We start from the raw sequence: 13,350 nt of genomic DNA, 5'->3' as shown, positions 1-13,350 counted from the left end.
GTCCATGTATTTCAGTCTGGATCAGGGCTATGCTTTGGGTATGAATCCCTTTAATCTCTTCACTTACTATGCTTTGATTTGTATTGAGGAGTGCAGAACTTGAATACCTTTCAGATTAAACTAAAATACATGACACTTCCAAGTGTACCTCTACTATGTTCTGATTGCTACAGACTGTTCAAATTCATGGGACAAGATAACACAGCCAGTTGAACTGCTACCCTGCAACACATACAATGAAGACAGCAGATCCTTACTATCAACTGTTTTGTCCTATGCAGAGTACTACTTGCTAGTGCTCTAAAGTAACAATCTTTACTATAACAAAAGTTGTGATCTTGCAAGGCCTCAAGGAAACTGTTTCAGCAAAATAACTGTTAAGTTCTATGGAAGACATGGTCAAGTCAACACTTGTCAGCTGCTCACGGCAACTGCCCTCGAGTTACCTTAAAACCAAACCACATATAAAGCAGCTCACCTTCATTCATACAGGAGGACACAACTTTCCATTTGTCTCAACTTAAGCCTGCAATGCAACAAGAATTACCACAAAACAGCTGGTACATCCAAACTCACTGGCCTGCCAAGCTATGAGCTAAGGACACGTTGTGTCCTCCAAAGCATCATCTCTTTGATGTTTGGAACCTGTGTGTCAGCAGTGCTCCTTCTAATGCCACTGGGAAGCGCCATGTCAAAGGATGGAGCCAGGATTTCCAAGCCACAGTTGCCTTTAGTGGAAGTACTGATTTCACCTTCAAACTTTGCTAGCAAGATAGAAGCAATAGCAAGAGGAGAAAATACCTTCCAATGCTAATTTTTCCCTCAACTGCCTCAAAGCAACTAGATACTCCTAAAAGACTGTGTAGACGACAAAAAGTACTTGGAGTCAGATGTTGCATTACATACTCTAAATTAGACACAGAAAACATCATTGTGGTGGTATAAAGTACAGAGAAAAAGAGGCTAATTTTCTATTGATGTAGCAGAACGGAGCCGACTCACAGGAATAAAACAAACACTAATTAACTTGAAATTTTCAAAGTTTTGGTGAATAACAGCTCTGTATCTTTGACATAAAAGTTTGTGTGGTTTTTTTGGGATTTTTTTCCCCAAGAATAAACCAATTTGATCAAAAGCTGCTAAAAATAATCTAACATAAATAACAGCAGTCTGATGAAAGAAAGAATAACTCTTTTCACATGCAGGGTCTGCAACACAGTGGCTGAGCAGAAAAGAAAAATCAGATTCTTGGTTAATCAGAGTCCAACATTTCATTATTCAAGTATGGTTAATAATGACCAATTTAGTAAAATGAAAATAAATCAGCACTGTTTCCAGAAAAAATACACTAGAGCTTTCCTATTCATGTAACTTTGTGAAGAAAAAACAAGTTGTTTTTGCAATATTATAATTCAGTAAAAAAGTGATCAAACAAGTAGGGACGTTTTAGAATTGCAAAGTTTCAGCTAAGGGTCATTTTGCCTCCTTATGGTTCTGACTAAGACATTTCATGCATGGCCCATGTATCCTGCAGTCAAACCTTTGAAATTACAGATGTATGCTAATAACCAGGAAGAATAACATGCCTTGGAGCTGTAAGAAATAAGCTGGCTTTCAAGCCACAACTCTGCAGAGATTGGAGAGTAGGAAAACAATGACAAACTTGCACCGGATTGACTGCACAGTTGTAGAAAGCAGGAGATTTTTGATCATGTAAAGTTAAATGCATTTATAAAGGCTCAGTGCAGTCAATTTATCAGGAGAAAGAACACTCTGACATTCCATATTATACATGACTTAAGCCGCTGTTTTGAAAGCAATTATTATGGTTACTGGAAATATTACAATTATTAAACTTTCTGGTTTTGAAGATTTTACCCAGTTTTTGAACCTGCACAGTGCCACACAATACTATAGATTATTAGGATATTTTCTAGTGGTAACAAAAACTTTATTTGAAATCAATTTAGATTTGTAGACATATTAGTGTGTATTAGTACATATTAGTACTTTACATATTAGTACGTATTAGTACTTTACTTTGTAAAGTGGATGTATTAGTGCGTATTAGCGTTTCAAGAAACAATACAAGGAGCAATTTTTAACAGCCATTTCATGTGACATTTTGGTAGTTGTAAATGAGATAATTTTAACTTCTTAACCATGTGTCTCCTGCTCTATAGGAGATCCTGTGCGTTTCACAGCTCAAAGATTCTTGCTAAGCAGGGCAACATCTTGGTACCAAATAAACAGTCGTGTTAATGGAAGACTAAAAGCAGGCTGAAACTTCAAATGACAAAATTCCCCTAACCATAATCTGGAAGTCAGGGAGCCTGACCCAATTTAACATTATATTATATGCTTTTGTTTGTGTTTTAGCCATAACAACGAAAAGGTGCTGGTGTGAACCCTGGATAAAGCTCCATGTTCCAAAAGCATGACTAGATCAGGGGCAGAACACACGCAAATTATGCTCTTTACCCTTAACAGTTTCCCTACATTCTCTTACCTCCTGTGACAAATAGCTCTAAGGACACTTCTCCTGTAGTGGTAAGTAGAAGCAAAACCAGGCAGTATGTGCGCCCACTGCCAAATGCCTGTGAGCAAGATCTGCCACAATTTATTCTCTCTTCCCATAAAAATGTAGTATGTTCAATTAACATCAGAACTGCTCCCACTGAATCAATGCAATTTATGTTTCCTTTGTAAAATCCCATTAAAGTTTACAGATAAGATATCACCAATTCATATCAGTTAATTTTATTTTTCTCCATTTTTCTTTTAGCACCAGCAAATCAGTGTTATTAACATTAATTAGCCCATTTCTTCTGCAGATAAAGCTAACTTACTTTAAACTAGGGATGACGGAGGCAGCCGGAAGAGGGGGTGAAAGCCGCGGAGGGACATCATATTCTTCATTTATCGGATGACCATTTGAAAAGACCTAAAAATCACACAAGAGTTACAATGCATGCTTATCATCACAGATGCTCATCAGGTAGGTGTTACAAAGGAGACCTTGAGAAGACCATGAGTGAAGTCTGTTATCTGAAGTGACTCTGTCCATACCCATTTCAGCTCACCCCATCTGGGAGCTGCAGAACACGTTAGCTTAAAACTTTGCCAAAAGAGGAAGTTCCACATTGCAGTTACTAGATGGAGTACTCGGTTACAGCTGAACTGCTTGGGGGCAAATTAAGATTTCAAGATTGCAAATCGATCAAAGTGAGAGAGATGAAGTACAGTGGGAAAACAACAGGTCCAGCATGCTAAACGTACTCTGTGATACAGTGCCTGCCAAAATCCATGCCCTACCCACAGGACTGTCTTCCTGACTCTTGGCTTTTACTGATAGCAAAAAGATTATATGACGATACACACATCAGAAATGAAAATTCATTAGATGCTTCCCTTGTGAATGCACATACAGCTTGAAATCGTAATTCAGAGTTGTCAGTTGCTCAATTTAACCAAATGGCTTAGATACATTACCTGAAGATGACAGTTCAAACAGCATTTGGTTAAAGAAATACATATGTAAATTCTCCAGACTATACCACCAGCACTTATACGATGAGTGGTTATTCTGATTTGAGAAGTATTTATTCCAACTGCTTCAATGCAGTGCCAAACCACAACTGAAATGCTGTATGTAGGTGCAATTAAAGATACAAACACAGTATCCTTTGAAAACCAGATGAAAAGCTATAGCATTTTAAACAATTGCTCAGTTGTGAGTAAAACTGTGGTATTTTGCCCTGATGCTGATAAAAGGATGCTCTGATTTATATAACATCATGGACTTCTTAAGCACCTTTCATCATATATGCTTATGTTCTTTACTGATACTAACTGAATTTCAGTAGTGTACTTTCAAAATAACCAAAACATCCATATAAGAAGACAAATTAAATGAAGATAGAAAGGTTAAACAGCTTGTGGCCAAGTGAAAAGCCAACAGAGAGAAAAAGTTATGATTTTGAGCTACTTTTTAGCACAAGTAATGTAGTCTTCAAGCAAAAAAAAAGAAAAAAGAAAAAAGAGCAGCTTTGAGATAATAATCTGCTCTATGAAGAAATTGCTGAGCTGCTTTGATAGAACTGATTAGAGCAGAATTAGGAGGTTTTTCTTAGGGCATCGCCACTTGATCTTTTCAAACGTAAGCCTCCCCCAACCGTACAGAGTCTTGCAAGTTATCTGAAGCTGCCTAATGCCAGAACTGCTCCCTCCACACTCTGCTCCCCAGGTATCTTCAAATAGAAGAGAGAAATGATCATTTCTTCTATTTCTTAGGAAAGACACACCATAGTTACAGACATATGTACTATTCACTGCAAACGAGGACAAGAAAGCTTACTTCTCTGGTGGGTAACAAGCAGATGCCCCCTAGGCAAATCAAGCTAGACCAGCAGTGGAAAGCTTGCAAGTGGCAACTCTGAACACACTCAGCACTGGAAACGGATTACTGGACATTACACTGGACATTTGTCCTAGAGAAGTCAGAAGCTGCTCGGGACAAATTACAGCAATGTACAACTCCAGCAGCTGAAGCTCTGATTTAAGTACAAAGGAGGAAAAATTCAGCTAAAAACGTGTATTACTGTAAACAACAGACAAAAGGAGTAGCAATGCTACCATTTACAGTACTGATGATAATAACGAAATCTAACAATGCAATACTGGGGTTGTGCCATTAAGCACTTTCAAGGCTGCTACCATATAGCTACTGATGAGATAAAAGAAATGATTCTACATTTAGCTTGGCTCTGGATGTATTTGTTTCCTCTTTCTTAGGGTGAAGGCAGGCTAAATTCGAGTGTACTGAACACCATGACTAATTCAATGTAAACAGCACATCTAGCCTTTATAGAGTATTTAGCTTATGTTAATGCACACAATATATCTGACAATGTAAGTATATGTGGATACATTACAGGTTGAAGAGGTTGCCAAGTCCTCACCTCCCCTGTGATAGAGGTAACTGGAACATTTACTATGCCATCAGCAAATACCTACACAATTTTGACATAAGATACTTCCATAGTCCTGAGATGCCATGTAACTATACGACAGCATATAGTGAAATATTATAATTATTATTATGCATCAACTGTATGGATAATTTGCTGAAGGAATATAACAAATCTAGAATTTTCTCTCCAAGCCATTTTTTTAAGGCTTCACGTTAAAATTGTAACTTAGATCCTCACATACTGTTGCGTTACAAATTACTGTATTTAACAAACCATTCATTTTTGGCTATCTGAATAAGCGTCAACAGGTTATATTCAGAAACAGTAGATCAACACTGATCAATATAAGCAGTACCTCAGCCAATGCAAGACAATGCTGTAGTAGGGCATCAAATTAGGACTGAACACATTCAGCTCATTTCCTACCTTGGCACCTTCCGCGGGCAGGTCATGACGTCTATGTTTCCTCATAAATCCTGGATCAGAACTTATGCGGTTGTGCCTTCCATTTATGTTTGAAATTGCAGTCAGTCCCGGTTTGGGAGAAGCCTCATTCCCTATTCGACATCCTACCAGCTGACTTGTCCCAAACACATCTCGGGGACACCAGCCTTCAAGGGGCATCGGCTGGTCTCTGGAAGGCACACTTTCTGGATGATGCAGGTGTCTGCTTATCCTGTTGTCTGGTGGAATGGGAGGGGGCCTCTCTGGTGGGGGCGGTGGAGGATCACGCAGGGGAGGTGGCGGTGCTGGCAAAGGCTTGTCTTGTTTCCTCACCATACACGGAGAAGACTAAACAACACAGCAAGTTAAAAAGAAGAAGAAAAGTTACTTCAAGACACATGTATTTCTCACAATTAAGTATGGTTTTACCATTTCTAACTGAATCGCATCAGTAGTTACTAGTAGGTGAAATAGCAGTCTTGCTTTGCACTCTGCAGACAACCTGGCCTCTTCAGAAAGCATGCCCCCGTTTCTGCTGTTGCATAAGAAACCCATGGAGGCAGTGGAAGGGAGAAAAGACAACTGAGGCAGATAAACCTGACTCATATTTTTTTCCCAGAATCCTTTACTTTGAGCCCTTGAATCACTTATTAAGCTGCTGAAAGGAATTTGGAGGAATAGTTGGAAAAAACAGACTTCCTGATGCAGGGAAAAAAACTCCAAACAAAATAAACCCCACATCCAAAGGGAAATGACTTACTGACAGCAAATGAGTACAAGAAGGCAATGACTAGGGAACAAGAAGAAAATACTTGATTTTTAACCGTACACATTAGGATGGCTCTTGTGAGCATCCTAATGAAAACATGACATGCACTGTTTTCATTAGGATGCTCACAAGAGCATTTTACAAAATAACACTTGATACAGGTCCTCACGAAATGTTTTTCTCTTACCACCAGCTATCATAAGAAACACAGGGAAGATTACTTCCCTTGTACGGTGCAGTTTTCATGGACTCAGGTGAGCCTGCACACTATTACCTCTTGAAGAGATGGAGGTCACATAAGTTTTAAAGTAAGAATAGCATTCGCCTTCACTTCACGTTAGCCCACCATTATTCTCTGAGCAGCAGCTCAACATGTTACAAAGAAAATAACAGAAGTTATTCTACCTACATGCCTATCCGTATAAATAATCTATTACGGATGTGTTTAATTCAGTTGCCACGTAAGAAAAACAGTTATTTTCACCGTCAAGGCAAGAACATAATGGCTGGTTCCAAATTTCTGGTTATAGCTTACAGTTCTAATTATAGTTATAATTTTCCACTGAAGAAAGACAGAGTTTTTTGACTGAAGTAGTAGTCCTGGCAGGACTAAACTGTCCTCATTTTTTAATATGAATTTTTTTGAAGTATTCAATTATTCTGTGTTGCCCTCATCTTATTTGCTTTGCAGCCCCCCCCCCCCCCCCCCCCCCTTCTTTTTTTTCCATGGAAACGTTCTAGGAAAACCTAGAGTTTTCAAAATAATGTTACCAAAAAAATTAAAGCAATATTACTGGTATTTCAGATTTTGCGGCTTTTAAAAGACATGAACTTTGTAAAAATACGCTAAAAAATTAATTTTAATGAATGTGCTATTTGTTTAGCATCTATTCTCAATGTACAGTAAATTCCCTTGTATAATATAAAAAGTGATGAAAGAAAATTAAATAAACTATTCAAACTTCTATTTTTTGGTCTAAATTATAGACTGTTACAATCTTAAGAGCTTGATTTTCAAGCTTGAAGTAAAAAGCAGACAAAATCAATAGAGTAATTCATACTGGATTATTATAAGGACAGAGGATTAAAGCCATGTTTTGAACTTGAAGTTTAATTCATCATCTAAAAATGAAAATTTTAGATCTATTCCCCCTTCTGTATACAGCAATTACAACAAAATGACCAGCTCATAATAGAGAACAAAGAACACAGTATTTGTTCTCTTTTATGCTTATCCACTCAAAAAATATCTTTAAATCTTTATTATCATTAGTTTCACAAAACACTGTACAATTTATTAGCTATAGAGTCTTTATTATTTTCCTTGAAACTTTCATGCCAATATATGCCATTTAAGGTTTTGAAAGCAGTGTTATTTGCACATATTTTTCTTGTAAGGATACTGAGGAAATTGAGTATCAATCATCATCAGAGCACAACATATAATTTAATGAGATAATGACCTTTAAATCTGTTTTCAGGAAACTTGCATTTCTATTTATTTTCATTAATCGGGGTTTATTACAGAAGCAATCCATTACAGCGATGTCTTTAAAATTCTGACTATAACCAAGTACAACATAATCATCAGACAAAGAGAGGTCACATCTGACCAGCTCACGTAGCTGTGAATATCTGACCATGTAAGGTATTATGCAAAGGGACAGGCACTCACCAAAGTCTACTAAAGGACTTCATGTGGATCTAATCTAAAGTTTCCAAGCTACAAGGAATTAAAAGTTCTTTTGGACAGAGCAAAATCCCCAAAAATAAAATACACACATGGGAAAATTCAGAATATCCAATCTTCCAAGACAAACGAGCAAGCTCACCTTGAAAACAACCAAACACAATTTAGCAGTATTCGCAGATAAAGAAATAATGGGTCAAAAAGACCTACCTTTGGTGACCCAGTTGGGCTGGCACATGGTGACCGTGCTACTCCCTTCTGAATAAGATCCAGGCGAGGAGGTACGGGTGGAAGACTAAGGTGTGGGATTTGCAGGGGGTCTGGAAGCGGTTTTCTTCTTTGTGCAAGAGGAGAAGATCCTGGGGAAGTCACTGGTGAATTCTGCCTCTCATTGCACTTCAAGACAGGGAAAAGCCTAAAATTACTATTTACTATTTATTTATAATATTTAGCAGCTAAATATACAACTTCCATTCCATGACTAAAGCATTTGATACTCGTCAGGTATTTACTAGAAGTCATTTATCACAATGGAGAGCCTGCTGGTCTTTTAAATAATAGTACAGGTGCTCATCTTACAGTTACTGAAGTCTACAAGTCATTCTACCACAAAACTAAGATGCGGGTTAACCTGTGATGAAAATCAACGTTTATCCCAGTAATGTAACAAACAAGCAATCACTGCCATATAAAAGGAAACCACAAAGATAGAGATTCTATTGTAGTGCTGCTGCTCTTGATAACCTTTTTTATCGAGAGAGAGTACTTTAAAAAGCTGGATGTCTATTATATTGTCTGTTAACTAGAGCCCATTTTTGGATCGCACTTTGATAGAAAATAGAATGTATACATCTCAAAATCAGCAGCAAACCAGTAGGCAGAGAATTTAATTCATTCCACATTTACTTGCCGATTAAAAAAAAAAAATGATCATTTCAGGAAAACTCAGTTTATCATTTTAGCAAATACCAAACTAATGACCCATGTACTTAGGGTTCAATAAAGTGGTCACAATGTTCTTATTAAATGGCTTGAACACACTCCTTAATTTTTCTTCATTTCCTTTAACGGGTGGATGCCCCTGACCTGGAGTGGATCACCACGAGGATAAACACTTGAACGACTGAGGTGCTTAGCCTCTCTGAACATAATGGAAAGTTGAATAACTAAGCTAGATGCGTACCTCACAAGCATGCCTGAGCAACCCTCATTATGCAATGACTATAAACTGAATGTCAATTTGTTTCCAACAGAAAGCATCTATCAGTTAAATAGCATAATATGCATTGTATCATTTAGTAGTTTTCGTTTTAAAAGTGTTCCAAGCATTCCTGAAAGCCAAGAGCTATGTACGCAATATAATATATTCAATGCTTTAGCTTCATCAGACAGAAAGTGAATTTATTTCCCAAATTATCTGAAATAGAACCAAACAAGCAGGTCACACCTCCAAAAAAGACACAATTATTCAAAATAAATGGAAGTGTTGTAGTAAGTGACTACATTTTACGGTGTTGCATAATATGCTGCGTCTCAGTCAGCAGGGAGTTGCTCCAGAAGAACTAAGAAATTATCCCGTATGTAACAGGAGTTGGAAAAAAGAATAAGAGAAATAGGAAATACTGAAAACAGAATATTGGATAGGTAACATTTGTTTGGATTTTCAGATGTACTAATTCCTGTACCACCACATGAATTAACACAACTTCCTCGGAGAGCAAGCTGACAGTCGCTAATGTCACACTGCACGTAGTGATACGAACTCACAGCTAAATGAACAACACTGGAGTAACAGCATTTAAGACTATCCATCACTCTTTCTATATGGCAACCTTCCCTTACACAGTTCTACTCTGGACAAAATGACATGCTCATTCCTTAGTAAGCCCACTGGTCCCCCATCCAGGCCAGACTTTTTTTCTCCTGCCGTAAAAGTCCAGCTCCAGCAGAGACAGCAATCATGAAAATGCTCACATTGGAAACCCAATGAGGTCTGATGCTATTTTCAGATTTATGGAAACAAGGGGCTAAAAGATGTACCTTACATGCGGTAGGTAGCAACAAAATATAGAATATGAAAATTCACTGAAAATTTCAATGATTCTTAAAATCTGACGTGTTCTTTAAGCCCACTGAAGCAAGAGACTTTATGCGATAAACTTCTGGTTCAATATATATTTAGTATTTACCTATCTCTACCCACCATATTCCTTGGATAGTATATGACAACTGCCAAAATGAAATGGAAATTTTCACACACTTACTACTTTGAAAGAAGACTTCAATTTAAGCTTATATCAATGTCTTCCTTCAAAATAGCAAAATAATCTTTCATACCCCTGAACCGCAATTGCTTACAGCCATAATGCTATCACAACATTATGATTCCTTATTCAGATCTACTGATCTAAATATTCCACAGCAACAAACATGTTTTCTTCAGCATTCAGTATCAGATTTCCATCATATTCCCATTATAAAAAAAAACCATGTTTTTCCTGTCCACCCTGTCTAGCTACATCGTTTGATGTTTGTTGACAGCTATGCCAGCAAGATGGTTGCATTTCATGTGGGTACCAGAGCATTAACAGATGTACAGGATACCTACTCTTTTTAGCAGACTCCCTAAGAAGGAAGAGATTTAAGATCTTTGTCACCTACTGGAGATTTCTGTGCGTTTTCTATTGACTGGAAACAAAGGAGCAGTAAGAGCAGCACAGTGACAGAAAGATAAAACAAGTGAGTGATTAAAGCACAAACTAATACAAATGAACTGGCAGTGACAGAAGACAGACCTTCAGTGCACAAAGGGGCTCTGCTGCAACACCACAGACCTGGGCAATAAAGACGTAATTAAGGAAAAGAACACAGACTCCTTTGTAACAATATGGACTTCATCTGGCTGGCATGACTGCTGCCAAGGGAAAAGCAGCTGTGACTTACCGCACAACTGTACTGCAGAGTGAATCACATGTGTTATTTAATCAGATGTATTACTGGGATATACTGGTGTATCCCAGTTTGCCTGTAGTTGTTGCGAGCTCAAGAATAAGCCTGTTTCTGACATTGATTACTATGTCTAGTGAAGGTTTTTCTGATGGAGATATTAACAGCGAGGCTATTGAATCTAGAGCTTTAACTTCAAATGCCTGTCAAATAGGCACACAGGACAAGCATACTTAACACAAACCCTAACAAGTGAGTCACAGAGGAATATTACCCTGATTGCTAGTGTCCTGCTGGACCAAACTCTGTAATTCATAAATTTCATAATAAGATATCTAAGAAGGTCCAAGCAGACCTATAGCAGAAATGGACTTTTCATTTCCAAGTAGTTCCCTAAAGTTCTTTTACTTATAAACGGAGTAACTCACAGATTTGTTATTTCTTGTTAGGATAAATTGTGACATAGTTCAGTATAATCCGGATTTAAACGTTTTCACAAGGATATAAAGGTACCCCACTTAAAACTGGTGGATGTAAACGTTTTTTACATAGACGGGTTTGTTCTTTACTTGATCTGTCCTTTGCTGACCCAAGAAAACGCATGTGAAGAAGGGAGAGGCAGTTACGGCTGTGAGAGTCAGCACCACACTGCCTAAGGGAATCAGTAAAATACGTTTTAACCAAGGGAGGCACACCGTCTCTCAGCGTTTATGCCTCTTTCAAAGCCTAATAATTAATCAGTGAGGGACTCTCTTGTTGTATGGCATAATTTTAACAAATTCCCACAAACTAGGTGTACCGTTAAGAAGGAAGTGATGCCTACGCATGAGTTCGGAATGTACAGCTGAACGGAATACCTGGATACATATTCAAAGTCTTGTAATACATTCCTTTTTACATTACCAGAAAAAAGTCAATTTAGTAACACGGACATGATGTGGAGGAGTGAAAAACAGTGACCTCCTGTACTTAGGGAACCAGGGTCTTTTGTTAAGTTTGCCTTATCTGCTGGAAGAAGCTTAATCATGACAAACAGTGGCTTTCAGCTTTGACAGTTTCCTGTAGCTGTTTTGAAGCAACAGTGTGAACTGAAGTCAGGTTTTGGTGCATTCAGACAGATAGGAAATTCACTGCAGAGAAGACGGTACCTCCCCAGACAAGGTAACCTCAGTTAGCTTTAGAATAAAGTGTTTCTTAAAGAACGTTAACTCACTTTAAGCTCTTGACAGCCTCAGTCTCTTCTACTGCTAGGGCCTTCCCCTATGTTTCCATGTAATATTATTTAAAGCAAACAACTATCTTAACACTTCTGAATTCAAAATTATTTGCTTTTAACAAGAACCCCTGCACTATACATTTTCCTTATTTCATTTCTCTTAAAAAGACATGTATTAAATTACATTTTATACAAGGTACAGTAACAGAACTAAATCCACTGGGACAACAGAATATTAAACATGATGGGATAATAAACATAGGCTACTAGAGACTCAAATGCCCTCTTCAAAAAAACCCAAAGAAATTAGTTTTTAATATTTACCTGAGCCTGTAATCTGAGCATTTCTTTCGTGTGCATTTCTTAACCTTGTGCTTAGCTAGCACAAATGGTACAGAGCTGAGAGAAGGAACCCTTCAAGCAACAACTGCATTAGCTAATCTGGTACCATGGGGCTGGAAGTTTCTCAGCGCTGAGACCATTAAGAGATTTTGGCACCAATTTTCATCTTTCTTTCATAAAGAAAGAGCTGCAGACAATTCGGAAATTAAAAAAAATAGGCTGCTTGATGAGGCAGATACACAGACTAATTGCAGTGCATTTCTCTAAAGCCTCTGTTACAGCTGATGTGCTGCTGCTGCTGACTCACAACACCTAGCAAGAATGATTCATTTTTCTCATAAGTGTATCCATTTACTCATTCCATTAAAGAACTGTGGTTATTCTTTTCCTTAAAGCATTTTCTAGTCTGAGGTCCCTCAGGGACTTAATTCGGGTACCTCTCAGTTTATGAGTAGGCTTCAGAGACAGTGATAAACTGCAGAACTGGTATTTTTGATATCCAACTTATAATGCAGACAGGTATAGCAGGTGATAAAATACTGTATCTTATTTACACTTTAATGACAATTCCAAAAAGTGTTTTTCATCCTGTCAAGAAGAGCTCACTTAGAAATCCACCCAGGCCCCTTCACCAGTGATCTACCTGAGTGTGTGCGATTCTAAAATGAGCTTACTCCAACTCTTCTTTCCTATACGAATGTATTTCCAAGTACAAGTTCCAAAGCTTGAAAATTAAATTGGTAGTAACAGCTTCAAAGCAATTTAACATTGCCCAGCCCACAAGGATTTCAGGACAATAAGGGTTCATCTGAATATTTCTGCAACACATCAAAGCCCCACAGTCACTTTCATCAGGACTTCCATGTCCCTGCTACTTTCCTCTTCTGGCAAGTTTAACACCCCAGCATACTACTATAGCCAGATGTTGACACAAACAAAAAGATTTTCTCAGCAACACCTACATGGTCTA

At 37.9% G+C, this 13,350-nt stretch overlaps 1 protein-coding gene across 3 annotated transcripts in view; it reads right to left on the bottom strand.

Moving 5' to 3' along the window:
- The window catches only part of CBLB (Cbl proto-oncogene B), a 115,420-nt gene that overhangs the window by 19,212 nt on the left and 82,858 nt on the right, over positions 1 to 13,350 (bottom strand). For all 3 annotated transcript variants that reach the window (XM_061454410.1, XM_061454413.1, XM_061454412.1), the window contains exons 10-12: positions 8,087 to 8,272; positions 5,400 to 5,765; positions 2,850 to 2,944 (exon numbers count right to left, since the gene is read on the bottom strand). In XM_061454410.1, coding sequence (XP_061310394.1) covers positions 2,850 to 2,944; positions 5,400 to 5,765; positions 8,087 to 8,272 — 647 coding nt within the window. The remainder of the gene's footprint in view (positions 1 to 2,849; positions 2,945 to 5,399; positions 5,766 to 8,086; positions 8,273 to 13,350) is intronic.

This window comes from Pezoporus flaviventris, unplaced genomic scaffold (assembly GCF_033815535.1).
Source record: "Pezoporus flaviventris isolate CSIRO_AGI_PZ_B2104156 unplaced genomic scaffold, CSIRO_AGI_Pfla_v1 ptg000015l, whole genome shotgun sequence".
NCBI lineage: Eukaryota > Metazoa > Chordata > Aves > Psittaciformes > Psittacidae > Pezoporus > Pezoporus flaviventris.
Note: the sequence above shows the minus strand (reverse complement) of the source record. Positions and strands in the feature narration are given on the sequence as shown.